The 22,918-nt window shown below is 45.6% G+C and overlaps 1 protein-coding gene across 3 annotated transcripts; it reads left to right on the forward strand.

The window, feature by feature from the left end:
* Positions 1-2,107: 2,107 nt before the first annotated feature.
* On the forward strand, positions 2,108-22,645 carry EXD2 (exonuclease 3'-5' domain containing 2). 3 transcript variants are annotated; one of them, XM_054026190.1, is made up of 9 exons: positions 2,108-2,194; positions 4,547-4,942; positions 6,648-6,904; positions 8,667-8,793; positions 9,841-10,166; positions 14,631-14,737; positions 14,976-15,111; positions 19,235-19,591; positions 20,183-22,645. In XM_054026190.1, exons 2-9 carry the CDS (start codon positions 4,604-4,606, stop codon positions 20,397-20,399), a joined length of 1,866 nt encoding a protein of 621 aa, XP_053882165.1. In that variant the 5' UTR covers positions 2,108-2,194; positions 4,547-4,603; the 3' UTR covers positions 20,400-22,645. The 3 variants fall into 3 exon arrangements, with proteins under 3 accessions (XP_053882165.1, XP_053882167.1, XP_053882166.1); XM_054026192.1 differs by having other exon boundaries at positions 6,648-6,733; XM_054026191.1 differs by lacking the exon at positions 2,108-2,194 and adding an exon at positions 2,312-2,414.
* Positions 22,646-22,918: the final 273 nt, after the last annotated feature.

Raw genomic sequence — 22,918 nt, forward strand, 5'->3', positions numbered from 1 at the left:
AAAAGAGAGAAAGTATCTCCAGTATCAATGAGGAAGGAGACAGGCAGTCCCTGGACTGAAAGGGGTAGACAAGGCTCTTTGCTGGGAGGGGAGAAAGTGAGGAAGGAGCCGGCTAAAGACATTAAGGAAATAAGACCATCACATTGTTTGCCTTCGCCCCCGGGGTACCGTCATTGAGGAGGCTGAGTTTGCTGCAGCTGCTGCTGTTGCCCGTAGTTGATCCAGGCCTGGGGAACGGGCTGAGCTGGTGGTGCAGGGATGTATTCGTCCCTGGTGTAAGTATCTGCGGATGCGACCGGACCCTCTGGGCGTCCCCAGGGGAGGGGTATGCAACCTGCTGCATCTGCTTGATCTTTTGCCTAGTAATTACTCCTCCCGAGGTGTGCCCTTCCATTTCCCCCTTATCCCTCTGCAGAGATTCCGATCTGGAGTCCTGCAGATTCCCCTCTGCGCCCTGGAGAGAGTCCCCCTGCGGAGGAATAGGGGCAGGTGCAGTGGGGACCAACTGACGAGTCAAAACACGCCGTGGTTTACACCCTTCATCGAAATAACATGGAGGGGGGTTCACTCTCGGGAGAATACCTGACTGCCATAATTTTTAAAGATTTCCACAGCTCTGCTGCTGTGTCCCAACAAAACCAGTAACATAACTGTTCCGGATGGTCTTTTTCGATCTGGCTCCTTACTCCTCTTAAGGCAGCCTGTTCGAAAGAGCCATACGAAGGCCACCTCATCTCCGGGTCGGCCAATACCGCGGTATACCCAGTCCAATTCCTTACACACAGTGTGTACAACTTCCTCCTAGACATTCCTGTCTGTACTGGGAGTTTCCCTTCGTTCCATAACTTATTTACAATCCCCAACGGACTCTCAAGAGGCACGCTAGTCCCTTGACCCATGGTGTCTGACAGGAGCCCTCCAACTGGCGTTTACCCTGCTGTCCAGTACACGACTCCTCAATATTGAATTGGCTGGGAGAAATCTCCCGTGGCGCCTGCCAATTTGTATATGAGTGGTCTGACCACTGGACAGAGGCACCGCACCAGAAGGAAATCCCGGACGAGCCCCCAAATTGTTAGGTAAAAAGCAAGTCCTCACTCACCTCTCCAGCACCCGAGTTCGTGCGGCGTTGGTTTGGGGCTCACAATCTGTCAGAGACCAGACACCAATTCGTTGATCAACGGGCTCACACTATCCTTAGCTTGAAAAGCTTCAGAGTAAGTGTGGCAAGTTTATTAGGGGTGAGCATCAATATTTATACACAGAAGTAAACAAAGTGATTAACAGATCATAATGGTCATGTATAATCAATCAAGATTCTACAGGATAAAACAGGTTAAAATGTAAATTCAGAAAGAGAAAAGGGGAGATGACTACTTAAGGGAAGGGGGGTGTCATGAGTAGTTCGCAGGTCAGAGCTTTGATTAAAAGTTCAGACAGAGACATCAAGTCTGGGTTAAGTTTAAGCTCATCAAAAGTTCAGACTCAACAATCTTACAGCGGTATAGATGTGTGGCTCTAAGCTCACTATTGTAGACATGGCCCTAGCCAGCCCTACATGTAGGTATTTCAGACAAAGTTACTGTGGAGACCAAGGATTTATGCATTTCACCTAATAATCTAAATTTAGCTTCCACAATCTGGACTTCTCTCTTTGACCCCATATACAGTTGGTACGAACATCCCCACGACCACAGGCTGCTCTCCAGCATAGACAGCAAATGTGAAAAACCAGGACAGGGGGTTGAGGGTAAGAGGTGCCTACATAAGAAAAAGCCCCAAATATCTGGACTTCCCCTATAAAATTGGGACATCTGGTCACCCTTCTCCAACATGAACTAGAAAGTTTATCTACATGTTTTATGACGTGCAAGGAGCTTTGCAACACTGATATAACCACAGAACAGGTATTAACCCGAGCCCCTAGGATAACTGGACTCGGCACAGCCCTACGCAGCCGGACAGCGCGTGCCATAGAAGATGGCAGCGCCCACAGGCCGAGAAGAACGCCGGGCTCCACGGGAGGCTCCACCCCATAGGAACAGGAGACCGGAAGTGTCCCTCAATGAAGTCGCTCCGGGTGTGTGCCCGCCGGAAGCGTGTGTTGGTGCAGCAGGGTGTGGGGGCTGCAGCGCGGCGGGTTCCTACTGCCGGAGAGAAGCCAGCGTTCCGCTGCGGGCCCAGGCGCAGACAGGTCGGGGGCGGGGAGGTGGCTGCGGAACCCCACGCGCGGTTCTCTGTACGGGGGCAGGGGATTGCGCGGGGTTGCTGGAACATGGTGCTGCTGCTTCCCTGCCGCGCCCAGCTGCCGATGGCGCCTCCTCGAGCGCCCAGCCCCGGCATCCCACCGCTGCAGACCCCAAATGCGACCCGCCCCAGGAATCCCCGCGGGGGGTCTCCCCGCGCCCCGCCAGGTGTGCGCGGTGGTGTCGTGCTGTTCCCGGGCTGCGGTAGTGCCGGGCTGGCCGGCTGCCAAGGGCAGGGTTTACAAGGGGGTGTTTCCTCCTCGTGCTTGTGGGGTCTAGAGCAGCCTGCGGGGTGTCTCATGTTGGTCTCTCTCTGCTGATGCGTGCAGCTGTTCCCCGGATCTGGGCTGGGTTGGGGGGTTTAGTGCTGCCTGGCTCCTCCCACATGGTTGGCTTGCAGGATCGGGGCCACAGGCCTCAGTCCTGCAAACAGTTAGACACGTGTAACCGTGCAGGACGCGAGTCCTTCCAGTGTAGTCAGTGCTACGCACATCTGCAGGTACTCACATGCTTTAAACTGTTTGCAAGACTGGACTATTAGAACCCCATCCTGCAAATGAGTGGCTTTCCAGGTTTAGCTTTGCACACTCAGGGACATAGGACTGTAAGGGACCCTGGGTCATTGAGTTCAACCCCTGCCAAAGTAGGTGGCATCATCAGATGGTCCCATTCATCAAACTCCATCTGTAAACTATTTACACTGGAGGACATTGAAGTGAATGGGGCTACATATGGGTGCATGTTCACCTTGTACTATCAGGACCTATATTACTTAGGGCAGATCTACAGTTAAAACGCTGCACCGCTGCAGTGCTTAAGTGAAGATGTTCTTGAGCTGATGAGAGAGCTGCTTCTGTCAGTCTAGTTAAGCCATCTCTGAGACAGGTTGTAGCTGTATTGACAGGAGAAGTTCTCCTGCCGACATAGTGCTGCCTACACTGGACGTTAGGTTGTATAACTACATGGCTCAGGGTGTGGATTTTTCACACCCCTGACCAATGTAGTTATATCGATGTAAGTCTGTAGTTTAGACCTGGCCTAAAGGTATGCCTACACTTAATATGGTACAGCTGTGCCACAGTAGTGCTTCAGTGTAGACACTACCTATGCTGACAGGAGAGGTTTTCCTGTTGGTGTAGGTGATCCACGTCCCTGAGAGGCAGTAACTAGGTTGATGAAAGAATTCTACATGGGGATTTAGGCTGTCTTAACAGTGCCGCTCAGAGGTGTGAATTTTTCACATCCCTGACCAACTTACTTAAACTGACCTAATTTTCTAGTGTAGATCAGGCCTTAGGTCCCCAGCAGAAAGGTGTTGGGATCCAAGGAATTACTGCTGTACAAGATCATAGAAGTACTTTTAATGTACATATATTCACTGATGAAGTACAAATGGATGTTCCCCAAACACATACATTATGGTAGCACTTACCAAAGCTTTGGGCACATCCCTGTCTGTCTGGAGGGGTGTGGATGGACCTCCCAGTTGTTTTGCGGAGTCTTCTCTTTGATTTTAAAAACAGGTCAAAAGTGTAAACTGCCCCAATCATTTTAATGGGTGATAACATAGATGCTGGTGTTGAGGCTTTAAATGTTAACATTGTGAACTATTATGTTGTTCATCAAAATAGAAGAATATCATGAGAATTTCAGTTACATGGGCCTTTAGCAGCACTTGTTGGGGTTGAAGGAGTGGGACATGAGCTTTCAGAAGTTTGAGAAATACTGGATTCTGGACCAAATTCTTTTCTTAGTTACACTGATGTAAATGAGTGGAATTACTCTAGATTTTGGTGTAATTGGTGTAACCAAGACCTGAATTTAGACTCATTAGCATTTAACACACCAATGCTCCAGGGTATGTTATTTGCTTTGATTCCTGATTTACTCCTGAATAGAATCCAGTACACTTTAAAAATTCCATATTGCTTTTATGATCCTGAGCTGTACTTAGATCTTTGTCTGAATAGTGGCAGTTTCATTTTCTTAATTTTATATTAAAGAAATTTTGAATAAATTAGAACATAAGAACATAAGAATGGCTGTACTGGGTCAGACCAAAGGTCCATCTAGCCCAGTATCCTGTCTACCGACAGAGGCCAATGCCAGGTGCCCCAGAGGGAGTGAACCCAACAGGCAATGATCAAGTGATCTCTCTCCTGCCATCCATCTCCACCCTCTGACAAACAGAGGCTAGGGACACTCTTCCTTACCCATCCTGGCTAATATCCATTAACAAACTTAACCTCCATGAATTCTTAAACATCTATTCTTCATCTGTCCTGCTTTTTTCTTTGCAGTCTATAAGAAAATTCTGCAATGCCATTTTGAGTGGGTGAAGTGGAAGAGGATGAAAAATGCCCAGACAAACAGCAGTGACAGTTACTGTGGCCACCCTGTTGGGCATTGCAGTCGGGGGTCTGGTTTTGTGGAAAGTAAGCCGGCGTCGGAAAGAAAAGGTCTGTGGTGGTGGTAACCAAGTTGGAGCTCTGAGAAGGTCAGGAGATGAGGAACTGACGGAAGTGGAGGAAAAGGAGTTGCATTCGTGTGTCAGTTCTCCCACCATTTCCTGGGTAGAGCAGATCCTTGGTGCAGAAATAGTGATAGTTTCACAGGCAGAGGAGTGGGATCGAGTGGAACCATTACTGAAGAAGGAGCTGCAGAGGTGGCCAGTCCTTGGGATTGACTGCGAGTGGGTAAGTGTTTGATCAAGGAAAATCTGTCCTCCAGCCTCCTAGGGCAAAGGCAGAGAATTGATGAGGCTTTGAATATTTCTTGTGCCAACACCATTGGGTTACCTAGGGAGGTGGTGGAATCTTCTTTCTTAAAGGTTTTTAAGGTCAGGCTTGACAAAGCCCTGGCTGGGATGATTTAGTTGAGGATCGGTTCTGCTTTGAGCAGGGGGTTGGACTAGATGACCTCCTGAGGTCCTTTCCAACCCTAATATTCTATAATTCATTTCTGGTTTAAGTAGTTAGAATGGACACACCAGAAATGACTCTTGAAATTGCCTGTGCAGTTACCACCAGGGAACCCAATAAGGGTCTATTGATTTTGATTTTAATAAAAACTTAAATTAACTGAGCATGGATTTGAAGTTTATTGAGATAATCATTTGTTAAACTTTTGGAATAACTCTTAACATATTCTATTGATGGAATTATAACTGTTTTTGATTGGCTAGATGCTATATATTTGTACAGTGTTTCTTTCAAGGTAACTTACTAGAATTGTATTAATTTAGCCTTATATTTTTAAGGCGTTTACATATTTTAAAAATTATAACTAATTAAAAATTAAAATTAAACGAAAAAATTAAAAATAAACGAAAAGAGGAGAAATTGCAGCTATTTATAAATGAACATGTAAAATATTGGACCTAACAGAACGTGACATTCCCAGAAGAGGGCCAGCACAAGGTCTATTTAAGTGTTCACAACTGGCTTTCAGTGGGATTTAAGTGATGTCTAGATCTTGGGCTGGCCCTCTTCTGAAGAGTGAATTTCACCTACACTGCATACATTAACTAAGCTAAGGGGGGGAAAAGGACTGAATGGTGAGATCTGTTAGGCTGTGAAATAGTCACCCAAGGAAAATGGGGGAAGCCACTTTGCTTGTGTCTCTTAAAATTAGACTTGATACTGCACTAGAGAATATACTGTATGAAACAATGCTACAGTGGACTGGGGTTCTCAGGACAAATTATTTGGTGGCCTCAGAGTGCAGCCACCAACTCTTGCTGGTGGCTGCTCTCACACTTTTCTCTAAAATACTTAATTAGCTTTAGGAAAAACAAATAAAGATGCACATATACAGGGCCAAATCATTGTAATTTATTTATTGCTAGCTAGTAAGTCTCTTGTGAAAAGTGATATTAACGAATATACAAATCCGCTGTGAAAAGTCAGACTTACTCAGCCCCGGCAAGCCTGGGGATGAATTAAGCCCTGGATGGGGGCCGGGGGAGGCAGTGAGTGGGTTGGAGCCTGAAGCCCGGTGTCCGGAGGATGGGGCCTGCTGCTACGTGGCTGGAGCCTGGAGCCCTGTGGCCTAAGCCTCACCGCCCCTGGGAAGATGGGGAACTCACTGGCTGCCTGCTCCTCCAACATTGTGCCCTAGGTATCTCCAGAGTTGGGCAGGGCCCAGCCCCAGCAGCCAACACCAAGGCAGTGCATCCAGGAGCAACAAGGAGAGGGAGGGGCCACTACTTTGCCCCCTCCCAACCACAGCCCAGCATGCTGTGGCCGCAAGAAAAGGCCCTGGTGGCCGCATTTGAGAAATGCTGGACTAGATCACTTAATAGGTCTTTTCTGTCTGTAATGTCTACGATTCTGTTGTGATTTGTTCTGTATCCAGACACTAATACTCTAATGTCAGTGCTCTTTGGTTCTTTGGTTTCAGGTGTCAGTGGAAGGAAAAGCCAGTCCTGTATCCCTCTTACAGATGGCCTCTTCCAGTGGCTTTTGCATTCTTGTTCGATTGCCCAGGTTGGTCAGCAGTGGACAGACTGTCCCAAAATCTTTACTGGACATCTTGGCAGATAGCACTATATTAAAAGTTGGGGTCGGATGTTGGGAAGATTCTTGCAAGCTACTTCAGGACTATGGCCTTGCAGTCAAAGGGAGCGTAGACCTCCGGTACCTCGCAATGAGACAGAGGTGCGTATCCATAGACAACAGCAGTGTACTTGGGGTGTACAATTTTAATTGGAAATCTTACAAAATGAATGACTCTGATGAAGGATGCTACATTGGTAGTCCTGGATTTGTCCTTAGAACAGTTATGGCCTGGGTAGCAGCAGTGCAAGCCTTCTCTTTCCCCCCGCCCTTGCAGTATGCCTCAAACTATGACCCAGGCAGACCAACTCTTCTGGGGATAAGGGACTAGAGTCTCCATTCAGTTCTTGCGCTCTGTGCTGAGGTTGTGAGTATGGAAGCCAAGTAGTGCCAATTGTGGTGGTGGTTTTTGTAATGAGGGCATCTATTAGGAACTCAACTTGGATACTTCCAAGCAGGGTGTGTATATAGTAACGGTGAGCCACTGGGTAGAAATTTCAAACTAAACTAGTATTGAATTGTCAGAGAGTCTTGATAATTAAGACAAAGACCTAAAAGAGGCAGAAAGGGAAACACACCTGGTCTCCATATACAGTAGACTGTTTTTTCTCTCCATCTTCTAGGGTGTACTACTCATTTTATCCTCTCGGAAAGGGTCTTGCAGACCCATTCTGAGTGCTTATGGGCTCTCACGCCATGGAAAACACTGGTTATATCATAATCAGGTGAACAGCCTTCTCAGACTGGCTCCATATCAAACAGCCAGGATTTGAAACGTTGCCTGTCACCATTTACACCATATACATAAACACGGCAACTTAACTGTTCATTTATCTGCATGGTGACTAGTGAAAGGAAAGTTAAACTTCAAATATTGGAGACCCTATCTTCCTTCCTCTCACCTAAATATTTGCATTTGGCCTACATTGCTTTCGGAGGAGGAGAGGGCAAACTGACATGCATATTGTATAGTGCTCAGTGATCAAGGAAGACCCACAAACAAATTCTAGCTATGCAAATTGAGTGGTCAGCAGATGAGTGGAAAGAGATGATTATCAGACTTCTTGAGAAATGTACAAAATTAATCAGCTTTTAATTTTCTCCTTTAATAATTCTGTTTCCAGTGAAACATTAAAGATACAACAATATTTTCTAATGTTACTTTCATGTTAAAGAAATAAAGTTATAACCTTTTGCCTAGAAATACTCCTCAATTGCAATATTTTACAGGCCTTTGTCCTGTGTAACTGATTTGGGGTGTAAGTCTGTTGGCCTTTTGCCACTTCTTTAGCAACCATGATTATTAGAGAACATGGAATCCTTGAGTCTTTCATTGGGCAGTTGAAATGTGTATTTTCTGATTCTTCTCCTCTAAAGCAGTGACTGGATCTCTCATTTCTCAGCAAATTGTAGCCCATTCCTGGCCATTTGATCTAGTGGCATTTCAATTCCATACAGCAAACTTGCCCGTTACTGTAGGATATCTCTCCTTTTCATTCAGAGGCAGACAGCTGATGGAAAGATCCCAACTCTTTCTCTCAAAAAGAAATTCTTAGATTCTGTAATGATCTAGTGTCTGTATTATGTGAAACAGCTTCAAGAGGGAATTGGTAACATTCATGCTTGAGAGCTTCTGCTCCAAAACTAACCAGTAACCAAAAGAACCAAGAGCTATGCTAGCTTAGCCAGTAAAGCTTATAGATGAGCAGGTGTCCTGTTCCTATAGTGGTCACTGACATACACATCATCTAATCACACACTTCAGTAGTTCCTCTTGTTCAAATAGATTCAGGGTGGATGCGAACATTTTTCAATTTGATTGGTGCTTTTATCCATTTATTTGCTTTTGTTTGTTAAACTGAAGGAAGGATCTGCTCTGTAATGGACTCAGCCTCAAATCTCTAGCTGAGAACGTCTTAAACTGCCCACTCGACAAATCTCTTCGCTTGCGCTGCAGCAACTGGGAGGCAGAAGAGCTGACTCAAGACCAGGTGTGTCTTCTGATTGTAGTTATTCTTTTGTGAGGAGGACTAGTCTTGTGGCTAAAGGACAGGATTTGGAGTCAAGAGATCTGGGGTCTGTTCTAGCTCTGCCACAAGCTCAGTGTGTGACTGGTCCAGATGTTTCATCTCTCTCCACCTCAGTTTCCCTCTCTTTAAATGGGGATAATTTCCTATTTTGGAGGTGGTGGTGGGTGGGGGGGGGAGGGGTTCAAGGCTTAATCTTTGGAAAGCTGTTGGACATATTTGGATATAAGGGGATTGAAGTGCCAAGTATTATCTGTATTCATAGGCAAGCGCCAAGGACCTGGTGATTGTTGATCTGTGAGGGTTTTGGGAGTGGTCTGTATCTGGTTTGGAGATTGAGCCTTGAAGGTGCTGAGCACGCTCATCCTGATTCAGCAAAGTCCTTGAGCACCTGCTTAACTTCAAGCACGTGAGTAATCACATAGACCTGAATGGAACCACTCATGCGTAACTTTAAGCAGATGCTCAAGGACTTTGCTTGATGAGAGCCTGTGTGCTCAGCCCCTTCAGGACTGAGCCTATAATGAGCAGATTATCATTGAGCTTTTGGAGCGCAGGGAGGTAAATATAAAAAGGTGTGTCTACCTTTGAAGTCAGTCAGTCTGAGTGATCATTTTGAGTGGTGTAAAATGGACAGGATTACATTTTGTCTTTTGAGCTCTGCTTGTCCTTCACTCTTAAATTGACTTTGTAGCAATCTACAATATAATACCTTCTGGCTCCCTCTAGGGGTCAACTGGCTACACTGTAGATTACTGGAAGGGCTTCAGGTTGCATTATTAAGAGGAGGGTCTGTGGTTCTAGGTAGGGAACACTAGAGGTTCCCAGACCCTTACTTCGGCGCTCAAAGCTGGAACGCTGTGTAAGTGCCTAAGTCAAATAAATGCTGCTCCCTCTTTACATAGAAATGATGTTTCACATTCGCTGTGTTGGGGGATCTTGTCTCAGGTCCTCACAAGGTGTTAGCCCTCCTTCTGCACAGTAACACAGAGCTCTGGCTCTTTTCCCCAGGTCACTTATGCTGCCAAGGATGCCCAGGTCTCAATGGCTCTGTTTCTCCATCTGCTGGGATTTTTCTTCATCCCTGCTGCATCTGGAGGTGAAAATGCTGTTGTTGCTTGGGCAAAGGTACTGGGCAAGTGCCAGGGCTTGATGGATGTCCCATTCAGAGGAAGAAGTAGCAGCAGTCTAGGAGATGATGGAAATGGAGAGGTGGACTCCCAGCAGAAACCAAGGAATCGGAAGTCTGCAACTAATGGCCAGTCCCCAGTAAATCAACAAGTGAAGGATCCCCGCAAACAGAAGCGAAAGCCCCTTGGTGTGGGATATTCTGCAAGGTAATTGCATGAGCCTTTTTTACTATATGCACCGTAACTGAATTTGCAAGGACAGGATTTTGATTGATACTTCCACCCCTGTTCATTATGGTTATGCACATTCACTATTGCTGGTGTTCAATAGCTAACCCTGAGAGTTAAATGTAAGATATAAGTGATGGAAAAAATGAGTCAGATACATTTACCAAAGGATAAAAGAAAGCTCAAGATCATTCTGATGCTATAGAGGTCCTAACCCACTGAGCGCACCTCAGAGCAATATGACATTTGCCATTCTGCTTTCTAAAATAGGGATATAATCAGGTATAACTTGACTGCCTCAGAGCTCAGGAAGGAAAATCTCTGGTCTGCACCTAAGCAGAGCATTTCACAGTTGGCCAGGCAGGATGGATAATGCTAGACTGAGGGGTCGTTTTCTTCGCAGGCACCAGCTGTTAACTATTGCTGGAGGCAGGATACGAGACTTCACCCAATTGTCTTATCTGATCAGGCAAATCCTAAATTCTTATGTAACAATGGAATCTGACTGTCTGGAATGTCAGTTATTTTATTTACAATGTTTTTAAATTTAAACAAGTTAGATAAACCTTCTTAATCTGAATCCAGCAAGGGGAGATGCAGAATTGATATGCCTGTTTTTAAATGTAATTTGATTATATCAGAGATTTTATATACACAAATATGGGGAGTTAAACAACTTCAGTCATAGCCAAATGAAAAGGAAAAATAGACATTTCAACATGAACTTTCTCCTTTAAAATTCTCAGGTTAGCTGTGGGGGAGATAATTTAATGGACAGAAAACTGATTCATTAGTATTCTTTAACAATTAAAATAGAAATAACAGTGTTCTGTTACTTACATGTGATTTTCTCTGGTCACTTCATATTTCCAGGAAACATTTTGAGCCAACATCAAACAGCCCAAGAAGGGCTCAGCCCCCTAGGAAAAACTAAATAGCTGATTGAACAGAATTCTAAGCTAAATCCAGGCTGTTGTCTGTATTTGATAATTTATTTATTTTTTTAAAACAAGGAAAGTTCCTTCATTAGAGACACTTAAAACTAGTCAAGACAAAGTGCTGGAGAACATATTGTAGGGAATAATCCTTCCCTGGTTTCTAGGGTTAGATTAGATGTGATTCAAAAGATTTTTTTTCTGTTGCTGATTTCTAGGAGAATGTTTGTTTTCATTTGAAAAAAAAAAATTATTGATCCATAAATCACTCAGATGACACCTTTGACTGAGCTATCACACCTGCCTCTCCATTTATTTTCTGTATCCTCTATCTTGGCTGGCCAGGCTAAACAATGTCGTCTTTACTACAAAAAATTTCCACCAGTGCTTACTACCAGTTCACCTGAACTGCTGATAATCACTGGTAGGAGCCTTAGAATAGACAAATCCCAGCATCTTCCTGTGTTTTTTTTTTTTTATCACCATGCACTGGTGGAAATATTTTTGTCAAATTCCCTTCTGTAGAGACGGTATGAATTACTGAATAATTTAAATTTGTGCAAGAGTTCTTGGCCTGATGCTTCTTGCGATAGCAGTTCAACTCAGGGAATGCTTACTGCTGTGATCACACTGGTGCTGGTGAATAGAGTAAGGCTTGTAGGGGAAGGAGCACTTTGCACTACAACAGTAGCTGTCCAGGGGGTTAATTAAACAGAAGTTAAAAAGTACAGTGACTAAAGTGAAATCCCTGCAAGCTGCATGGGCGCTTTTTAAAGACACCATAATAGAGGCCCAACTTCAATGTATACCCCAAATTAAGAAACACAGTAAAAGAACTAAAAAAGAGCCACCGTGGCTTAACAACCATGTAAAAGAAGCAGTGAGAGATAAAAAGACTTCCTTTAAAAAGTGGATGTCAAATCCTAGTGAGGCAAATAGAAAGGAGCATAAACGCTGCCAAATTATGTGCAAGAATGTAATAAGAAAAGCCAAAGAGGAGTTTGAAGAACGGCTAGCCAAAAACTCCAAAGGTAATAACAAAATATTTTTTAAGTATATCAGAAGCAGGAAGCCTGCTAAACAACCAGTGGGGCCCCTTGATGATTGAGATAAAAAAGAAGCTCTTAAAGATGATAAAGTAATTGTGAAGAAACTAAATGGATTCCTTGCTTCAGTCTTCATGGCTGAGGATGTTAGGGAGATTCCCAAACCTGAGCCGGCTTTTGTAGGTGACAAATCTGAGGAACTGTCACAGATTGAAGTGTCACTAGAGGAGGTTTTGGAATTAATTGATAAACTTAACAGTAACAAGTCACTGGGACCAGATGGCATTCACCCAAGAGTTCTGAAAGAACTCAAATGTGAAGTTGCGGAACTATTAACTAAGGTTTGTAACCTGTCCTTTAAATCGGCTTCTGTACCCAATGACTGGAAGTTAGCTAATGTAACTCCAATATTTAAAAAGGGCTCTAGAGGTGATCCTGGCAATTACAGACCAGTAAGTCTAACGTCGGTACCGGGCAAATTAGTCGAAACAATAGTTAAGAATAAAATTGTCAGACACATAGAAAAACATAAACTGTTGAGCAATAGTCAACGTGGTTTCTGTAAAGGGAAATCGTGTCTTACTAATCTATTAGAGTTCTTTGAAGGGATCAACAAACATGTGGACAAGGGGGATCCAGTGGACATAGTGTACTTAGATTTCCAGAAAGCCTTTGACAAGGTCCCTCACCAAAGGCTCTTAAGCAAAGTAAGTTGTCATGGGATAAAACGGAAGGTCCTTTCATGGATTGAGAACTGGTTAAAAGAGCGGGAACAAAGGCTAGGAATCAATGGTAAATTCTCAGAATGGAGACGGGTAACTAGTGGTGTTCCCCAAGGGTCAGTCCTCGGACCAATCCTATTCAACTTATTTATAAATGATTTGGAGAAAGGGGTAAACAGTGAGGTGGCAAAGTTTGCAGATGATACTAAACTGCTCAAGATAGTTAAGACCAAAGCAGACAGATGAACTTCAAAAAGATCTCACAAAACTAAGTGATTGGGCAACAAAATGGCAAATGAAATTTAATGTGGATAAATGTAAAGTAATGCACATTGGAAAAAATAATCCCAACTATACATACAATATGATGGGGGCTAATTTAGCTACAACAAGTCAGGAAAAAGATCTTGGAGTCATTGTGGATAGTTCTCTGAAGATGTCTGCGCAGTGTGCAGAGGCAGTCAAAAAAGCGAACAGGATGTTAGGGATCATTAAAAAGGGGATAGAGAATAAGATTGAGAATATATAATTGCCCTTATATAGATCGATGGTACGCCCACATCTCGAATACTGCATACAGATGTGGTCTCCTCATCTAAAAAAAGATATACTGGCACTAGAAAAGGTTCAGAAAAGGGCAACTAAAATGATTAGGGGTTTGGAACGGGTCCCATATGAGGAGAGATTAAAGAGGCTAGGACTCTTCAGCTTGGAAAAGAGGAGACTAAGGGGGGATATGATAGAGGTATATAAAATCATGAGTGATGTGGAGAAAGTGGATAAGGAAAAGTTATTTACTTATTCCCATAATACAAGAACTAGGGGTCACCAAATGAAATTAATAGGCAGCAGGTTTAAAACAAATACAAGGAAGTTCTTCTTCACGCAGCGCACAGTCAACTTGTGGAACTCCTTACCTGAGGAGGTTGTGAAGGCTAGAACTATAACAGCGTTTAAAAGAGAACTGGATAAATTCATGGTGGTTAAGTCCATTAATGGCTATTAGCCAGGATGGGTAAGGAATGGTGTCCCTAGCCTCTGTTTGTCAGAGGATGGAGATGGATGGCAGGAGAGAGATCACTTGATCATTGCCTGTTGGTCCACTCCCTCTGTGGCACCTGGCATTGGCCACTGTCGGCAGACGGGATACTGAGCTAGATGGACCTTTGGTCTGACCCGGTACGGCCTTTCTTATGTTCATTTCTGCTCCTGAGCAATTATCCAGCTTTGTTGACACCGTTCTGCTCAGGGCCTCTTGGCTGGAAGATGCAGCACATCTTCTACCTCAGGCATTTAGTTTTAAAGGGGTGCTGTCAAAGTAAAGATATTGTTTGGAAAAAATAATTCCTTCCCTGTATTGCTGAAAACACCGGAGAGCATCCAAACCAGATTTTAAACATACAGGTTACTTTTCACCGTTGAGAGTTGCTCACTTTTTAATTCTGAAATGTAAGCAAGCCTATTGTCAATGATAGCTCAACAGAGGGTTCAAAGTTCCCAGTTGCTGATCCGGGAAACAGCCAGTAGTTGTAGCCAGAACAGTCAGTCACTAAGGATTTTGCTGCCCTCGGTGACAGCCTGATCTGCCAGTATAGTGCTTGGCCCATAAATACATGTTGCTGAGGGCTAGAAGTGTGTGTACTCCTGGGGGCACTCGTCTGACTTGTATGTAGATACATAGAGCTCAGTTTCTGGGGTCCTGTTTATTTTAATTGTCATGATGTTCACCCTGTTTCACAGAAAATCTCCCCTGTATGATAACTGCTTCCTGCATGCACCAGATGGACAGCCTCTGTGCACTTGTGATCGCAAAAAGGCCCAGTGGTACCTGGACAAGGGCATTGGAGGTACGTATGCCAGTCCTCATATTAGTCTGTATCTAGGAAAGAGATCTTTTCTTTGCCATGATATTGTTAGGTGAGAAATGATACTTTTGAGAAGGGGCCCAGGTCTGAACAGAGATCCAGTTACTGGAGATGTTGGGGGAAGGAATAAACAGGATGTGTCCCCCGACTTTGTGCATAATTCATTTAGCTTTCCACATACAACTATTAAAGGCCTCCCTCCCTGCCTCCATCCTTCCAGAGTTGGTGAGCACAGATCCATTTGTTGTGAAGCTGCAGTTCGAGCCCTCAGGACGACCTGAGTCGCAAGTTGATTACTATCTGACAGTCAAGGAGAACCTGTGTGTGGTGTGTGGCAAGAGAGAGTCCTACATCCGGTGAGTTTTTACACACTGCAGGGAAGAAAAATACATCTGGTAGAGTAAGACCTAGACCCTGATCAAGTTCAGTCTCTACCATAAGGAACTTTGTGTTATTTACCAGTGGGAGGTAAACTGGGACACAGTCATGCTTGTGTAGAATTCAGGGTGTATATCTTGGGTAGGCCGTAGCCATTCGAGGACCACATGATCATATGTAAGGGCTATGTTTTAGTCACGGGTATTTTTAGTAAAAGTTATGGACAGGTCAGTAAGCAAAAATTCACAGCCTGTGACCTGTCCATGACTTGTACTATGTACCCCTAACTAAAACTTGGGCCGGGGCACCACAGGTGCTCCAGGGGAGGGTGGGGAGAGGGTGGGGTGCCACGGGTGCACCGCGGGAGGGGGGAGGGGAAGAGAAGAGGGGGCGGGGCGCCGTGGGCGCTTCATGGGGGGAGGGGAGAAGCGGGTGGGCCGGGGCACCGCAGGTGCTCCATGGGGAGGAGAGAGGGTGGGACAGGGTGTAGAGGGTGCTCCTTGGGGGGGTTGCGGGAGGAGGAGGGCTGGCAGGCTCCCTACCTGGCTCTGTGCAGCTCCCTGGAACCAGACAGCATGTCCCTGCAGCTCCTAGGGGGAGGGAAGACCAGGGGGGCTCTGTGCACTGCCCCCACCACAAGCGCTGGCTCCGCAGCTCCCATTGGCTGGGAATGCGCAGGCAGGGGCAGCGCGCGGAGCCCCCTGGTCCCTCCACCTAGGAACTGCAGGGACATGCCAGCCGCTTATGGGGAGCCCCCTGAGGTAAGTGCTGCCCCCCACCCTAAACCTCTGCCCCAGCCCTGAGCCCCCTCTCACACCCAAACTACTGCTGCTGCTAGGGCGGGAAGGGAGGGGGGCATGGTGGCCCAAGACTGCCCCAGCAGTGGCCGGTGCGGCTGGCCCAGGGACTGCCCAAGCTGCTTAGGAAGCCCCGGAACCAGCCACACTGGCCTCTGCAGAAGTCATGGAATCCGTGACAGACTCGCAGCCTTAATCGTATGTCTCTGGACAAGTTTCACATGGGAGAGAGGTTGACATTCCTTCCAGTAGAGAGCAGTTGTGTTTACTCTCACTAGAGAACAAGCTGTGTTCAAACACAGAGTGCAGACTGCAGTCCAGCCTGTACAGGCTAGTGGTACGCATACCTCCCCAGTTTAACTTTTTTCTCAGTGAAAGAGAATAAAAAACCCTCTGTGATGTTTTGGGAACAACCAAGACCAGTAAGGGGTTCTGTCACTGCCCGCCCTTTAACTTTGGAGGCCTTCTTGCTGTGCAGCTGTGGTTCAGATCCCTGACACCAGTAGCCAGCCCACAAGTGCATGCTCTCACCAGTCTAGTTACTCCTTGGAGTGTGACACCAACAGCCCTTCCAGTTCCGAGTCTCCCCAAATCTGTACTTCCCGAGTTCTTAACTACCAGATACTCTGATTTTTCAGTTTGTCACCTGAGAAGTTGTAAAACCAGCCCCCTGGATACCAGCTACTTTGATATGCACGTTCCCCACAGCTTGCATGCGAGAGACTTGCTTGGGGTAAAAATAAACAAAAGGTTTATGTAATAGCAAAACCCCAGATTCAAAGATAAGAATAAGGGAAAGCAAACCTATACATGTTACACAGCAAATAAACATAAAAACAACCTCAGGCTTTTACTCTTCCATATTAGATAAAATCCCTTTTATAATATGTTACCTTTTGCCATAAGACAGTTTCTCAGCATACCCACTACCTAGAGGTGGGATCCAGCGTTCATGGAGAGCGTCTCACCACAAGATTGTCCCTCAAGGTGTGGATAAAAAACCTGAGTCTCCAGCCCGTTTTTAAAGGTTTTTTCCCTTCTTTTTTTGTTTGTTTGTTTGTTCCTGTCTCTGGTGACTCATGTATATTCAGAGCGGGGAAATTCCCTCTTGACTTGATAGCCCGGATGTCTCAGTGTCTTTCTGTTAACTCTAATGACCCATCATTGTCTTTCCTGGGCTGGACAATGTATCATTACTTGAAGCCAGTTTCATGTAAACTTCAGGTTTGGGCGGTGCCCCTCCTTGCTTCACTGCTTAGCCCCCGCTGGGAGGTGTCGTTGAAGCTGTAGTATGGATTATTAACACAGTTTTCTATATTCACAAATACATAGCTCCATAACCATAGTCTGTACACACATCTCATAATAACCATCACGTTCAGAATATTACAAGCTTTCATAAAAGACCTTATTCATTATACTTTTATAGTACAATAATACAGTATGCAATCATTTGGTTTAACTGATCATTTGGGGGATTTAAACCATCTGTTTTCCCTGTTGGTGTCCGGACCCTGACTGTCACACTTTTCTGTATGTAATCCTGTTGTTAGCATTTAAATGGCCCAGGTGAGCTGTGACACCTACATATCCATAAAGCTAATTGGTGTGGAGGAGGGTGAGTTCTAATCTTTACAGCTGCTATTGTTTAGCTAGGAGCAGTGTCCTGCAAGGCTACATGAACTGACCAGCAGCACGGTCACTGTAATGTGGGCAATGTAGACATACCCTTGGTGTGCTCAGTAGTGATTTTGCAGTTGCTCATAACTTTATAAAATTTCATTCCACCCCTGAAGCCCTCATTGAGGGTAACATGCCACAGATGAAGGTTTTGATTAGACATATTTGTGATACTAAAATGACCCAGTATGGCCATTCTTATGTTCTTATGAACGTACACATTTTTGTCTTTAACTATGAATAAGCTCTGAAAAATACCTCTAAAATGGCACTGTGGGGTCATTTTGGGTTGTGGGGTGGGTTGTGATTAATTTTTATTGATTTTTATATGAAGAAAACAAACAACAGAAAGATAATTGACTTACAGCTTGTATATGTTTCAATATACAGTATGCTTTATGGGATTGCCCGTAGAATTCTGCCATCTTACTGTTCATCAAATCTGCAAGACATAGACCTAACACATTAGGGTGGGGGTTAGAGAAGTAAAATAGGAGAAGACCTGTAACTAGGAAAGGGAGGGAAGACAGGGACTAGGAAAGGGAGCATTTAGGTGGAATGGAGGTTTGGCTTTCTTTGAGTAGTCGCAACATTTTTTATCTAAAAGCATGGCCCAAATTTCTTTGACTTCTTATACAGGGTTCCCTGTTGATTATCTCTCAGTAGCTTCCAGAGAAAACATACCTAGGTTAAAGAGGAGTTTTTTCTAATTGCCCTGCCTACAAGACTCATGCTGGGATCTGAAGGTCAAGCTGGGCTGCTTCTTTCTTGTTCATTATCACGAGTAATAAAGATTCTGTAGGCCATATTTTGCAGTTAGTTACAACTGTGCAATTCCTTTGTGCCCTCTGGGGATGCACAGTGTAGCTGAGGGTAGAAATTGGTCCTACATTCGGAATTGGGCCCAGTCCTGCAAGCACTGAGACATCTGCCATATTTTACACATGCGTAGTCCCTTTGAGGTTAATAGGACTTCTCCTAGGAGTATCGTTAAACATATGCATAAGTACATGCAGGATTGGGGCTTTTGTTAGGAATTCTTTTGATGCACTGGCCAGAACAGAATCTAGTGATGTCTCTGCAGGGCTAACATTAGTAGAAAGCAAAAATACATTTCTGTCACTAAGGTCATCAGATTGGCCACGGAGTACACACAGAGAACTGATCCAATGCTATCTTTACAGGCGTTTTTCTGACTTTTTTAAAAAAATAACTTTAAAAGAGTGGATTTTCCCCCAACTCAAAAATAACCAAGATTATCCTCAGTCTTTACAAAAGCACCCCTGGGCTAAGACCAAATGTGGAAAGCTCCAGCTTCTGGGATGGTTCCTTTTCTATATCTGTCTTGAGGGATAGCTCAGTGGTTTGAGCATTGGCCTGCTAAACCCAGGGTTGTGAGTTCAATCCTTGAGGGGGCCACTTGGGGATCTGGGGCAAAATAAGTACTTGGTCCTGCTAGTGAAGGCAGGGAGCTAGACTCAATGACCTTCCAAGGTTCCTTCCAGTTCTAGGAGATGGGATATCTCCATTAATTAAAATTAAAATTCCATTGGGCGTGTAAGTTGTAGTTGATGGCAGCAGCCATCTGAAATCTTAGTTAAGACTGTTGCTATTTCCTTCCCAGGAAGAACATCGTACCTCATGAGTACAGGAGACACTTCCCCATCCAGATGAAGGACCACAACTCCCATGACGTTCTGCTGCTTTGCACTTCCTGCCATGCCATCTCCAATTACTATGACAATCATCTCAAGCAGCGGCTGGCTGAGGAGTTCGGTGCCCCCATTGGCTGCGAGGAAGGGGTGCGCCTGCTGGAGGACCCCCTGCGAAGGCAGGTCCGGTCAGGGGCCAGGGCTTTGCTGAATGCAGACAGCCTGCCTGACACCAGGAGGGAGGAGCTGCTGCAAGGAATCAAGGACTTCTTTAACACAGAGACCATTACATCAGAGATGCTCCAGGAAGCAGCAGGCCTGGAAACCAGGTATTACAAGAGCCCAGTGACTAGGCCTAGTGTTTCAGCCATCTGTGTGTGCGCATATGTATATTTATGTATTTAGACTTCAGTTACAGAAAAAGACACCTCGCCAAGGCCCTAGGTGCCCTGATACATAAATAGTACAACAGCAACAAAAATCCCAGCAGCATTGGTAGAGCTAAGTAATAGGCCTATTTTTTCCCCCAAGCTCCTTTAAAAATACCTCCTGTTATTTTAATCTCCCTGTAAAACCAGGGCCAGAGTTTAACAAACTGGGTGTTTACACAGCGCGTTACAAACACAGTGCTGCAGAGCTCCGTGCAGGCACAGGGAACCCCCAGCACCGATACACCTGTGAGATTGGGGCTATAGATTACAATGTGTTTCCTGCGGTGAGACGCTTACAGTCTCTCACTCAGGGTGTGGGGAGTAGTCGGGTGGACAACTCTGTTGGCCCAGCCTGCCTAGTTGAGCCTTGTGTTTGTCAAGCGCTTTGGGTGTGAGGGCGCCCAGCACATCACGGTATTGGGAGCTTTGGGAGACAGAGAGTCCCATAATGGGCTTGCAGTGAAACCAACCCCCCTTGTGTCTTGGCAGGATTTGTAATGAGAGCTACATGCCGCATGGGCTGAAGGTGGTGCAGTGCTTCGCCAAAGGGGGGCTGCGCTCACTCATGGAGCTGGAGAGGCGCTGGCGGCAGCACTTTCTGGACACCATGCAACCGAAGCATCTCCCAAAGCGGTGGTCAGTCAACCACAATCATGGGAAGCTGATTCGAAAATATGGGGAGGACCTTCGGATCGAGCTGTCGTGAAAGTGATTCCAGACAGCAACTGGAAGGACTATTTGACTTTCATCTCCCTGTTGGAACTGCAAGCTCCTGGGTGCAGAATGGTCCAGGGAGACTCCCGTTGTCAGCAGTGGCTCTGCTGGGACTCAACAACACTACCAATGGTTAAATCATGTGACTTCAATGTTAAAAGGTGGTTTGGAATTTTTAACCCTAGTCTGAATGGAGCTGCTTGGTTCTTCACCATCTTGTTCTACAGAGATGGGGCCCTCATGTATGCAGACATGAGCCCCTCCACTTTTATTAGACTGTTTCAATCCACAGTGGATGTGCTAAGGAGACTTCTCCTCTGCTCAAAGTGACCATACAAAAATTGACACTTTCCTAACTGTTCTGACCCCTTGCCATCTTTGGGGAGAGATGAACAGGGCAGATTCTGCCAGAGAGAGGTTATATCAGCATGAATTTGTGATGACCAGCATCCCCTGAGAGGTGTGTTGCATCCAGTTCGTCCACCAAAGCACCATGGAGGGCTTCTTCACATGGGATATGAACCTGTTGTTTTCAAGCGCTACTGTGGACTGATCCCCTTCATCCCATGGTTGCACCTCCAAATTAATCCCCAATTCCGCCCCCACCCCTTGCTTTCGGTGCAGGCCAGCTGCACCCGGGTTAGCTTTTCTCGGAGGAAACCTTCTGTAATGATGCAGGGATTCACCCCTGCGGCGCCTCCTGCTGGTCATCTCGGGAATTAGCTCTCCAGCCTCCGGAGCGCCCTCTACAGGCCGGTGTCCCGCTGCCGCTTGGCCCCCCAGGTCCCTCCTTAGACATGGTGCCCCTTGTATTTGGGGTGCTTCCCCCTGGCAATACTCCTGCAGTCTCAGGGTCTCCCCACCCAGGGGAAACCCCACCCCCTATCCCCACCTTGCCTCAGTCATGGGCTACTGCCAGTCACCATCTAGCCCCCTTTCACTGGGGCTGACTGCAGTCGGTATAAGCCAGTCATCATAGGCAAGGGAGGTTTTGACTTGCTGCCTTTCCCTGCAACCCAGTACCTCCAGGGGCCTTGAACAAGGCCCTGCAGCTGGAGAGTTGCTGGCCCAGAGCTTCCCAGCTCCTCTGGCCTTTCCCCAGCCCTGCTTCACTCCAGTACCCTTTAGCACTCAGGCAGCTCGGTCCATCTCCCTCCTCAGCTACAGAGAGACTGCTTGCTCCTGGCCCACTGCCCTCTTATAAGGGCCAGCTGGGCCCTCATTAAGCCAGCTACAGCTGTGGCTGCTTTCCCAATTAGCCCAGCTTTCAGAGCTGCAGCCCTCCCCAGGGCTGCTTGTACACTTCCAGGGCCGGAGCGGGGTGATCATCCCGCTACACCTTCCCTAAAGAGACATTCCTGTTTCATGGACGGGATTCCAATGTGAAGAAACAGCACTTCTCTCTTACTGAGAACTGTGTCAGAATTGCAGACAGGTCTCTCAGCCTTCTGATGGCTGCTGCTGCATCTTGAGGAAAAGTGACTCTGTCAGTGTGGGAGCACGAACGGTCAGAAATCTATTTCAGAACAAAACAAAACATCTTTTAGACACACAGCATGTGTCTATAAAAATGTTACTTCCCAATACAATCTTCCTGTGTAGACACTCTGATGAATAGCTTTTGGCAAGCACCCTCTCACATCACTCTGAAATGGGGTCAGCTGTCTTACAGAGGACGTGGAGGGAAGAAAAGGCGTTTTCAGAGAAGCAGTATTTTCTAGGCATCTGTGCACATAATTGGAAGCCAGGAGCCCCAGAGCGCTAATCCTGGCTCTGACACTGACTTGCTGTGTGGCCTTGAAAAAGTCACATAACTTATCTGTGCCTCAGTTTCCCATCTGTAAAATGGGGCTAATAATACTTACCTACCTCACAGGGATGTTGAGGCTTAATTCATTAATGTTTGTAAAATGCTTTGAAAATGTAAGCTACACTTCTACCCCAATATAACGCGACCCGATATAACACTAATTTGCATATAATGCGATAAAGCAGTGCTCGGGGGGGGGCAGGGCTGCGCACTCCGGTGGATCAAAGCAAGTTCGATATAACGCAGTTTCACCTATAACGCGGTAAGATTTTTGGCTCCCGAGGACAGCGTTATATTGAGGTAGAGGTGTATTATGTGAGGGTTAATTATTACTGTTGATTTTTAAATGTTCTTGGCTTTCATGTTTCTGCCTGGTGCTAGATTTTAGTTGTATTTAACGTCTTTTAAATAAAAAACCCTTTTTCTAACTGTTCTGACCCCTCTGCTATCTTTGGTGAGAGATGAACGGGGCAGATTCTGCCAGAGGTTATATCAGCATGAATTTGTGATGACCATGTTTCTCACAAGTGGTGAAGTCATGCTTGAATTACACAGCTCCTTTCAAACAAGTTTCAATAAAACCTTTATACCGCATCACATTTTTCTGCATATGACCCGCTTCTTGCAGAATACTAGTCTGGAAAAGTCTGAGGGTTTTATTATTTTTAATGGGTAAAATCCTGGCCCCATTTAAGTCAATG

Source organism: Malaclemys terrapin, chromosome 4, assembly GCF_027887155.1.
Source record: "Malaclemys terrapin pileata isolate rMalTer1 chromosome 4, rMalTer1.hap1, whole genome shotgun sequence".
NCBI lineage: Eukaryota > Metazoa > Chordata > Testudines > Emydidae > Malaclemys > Malaclemys terrapin.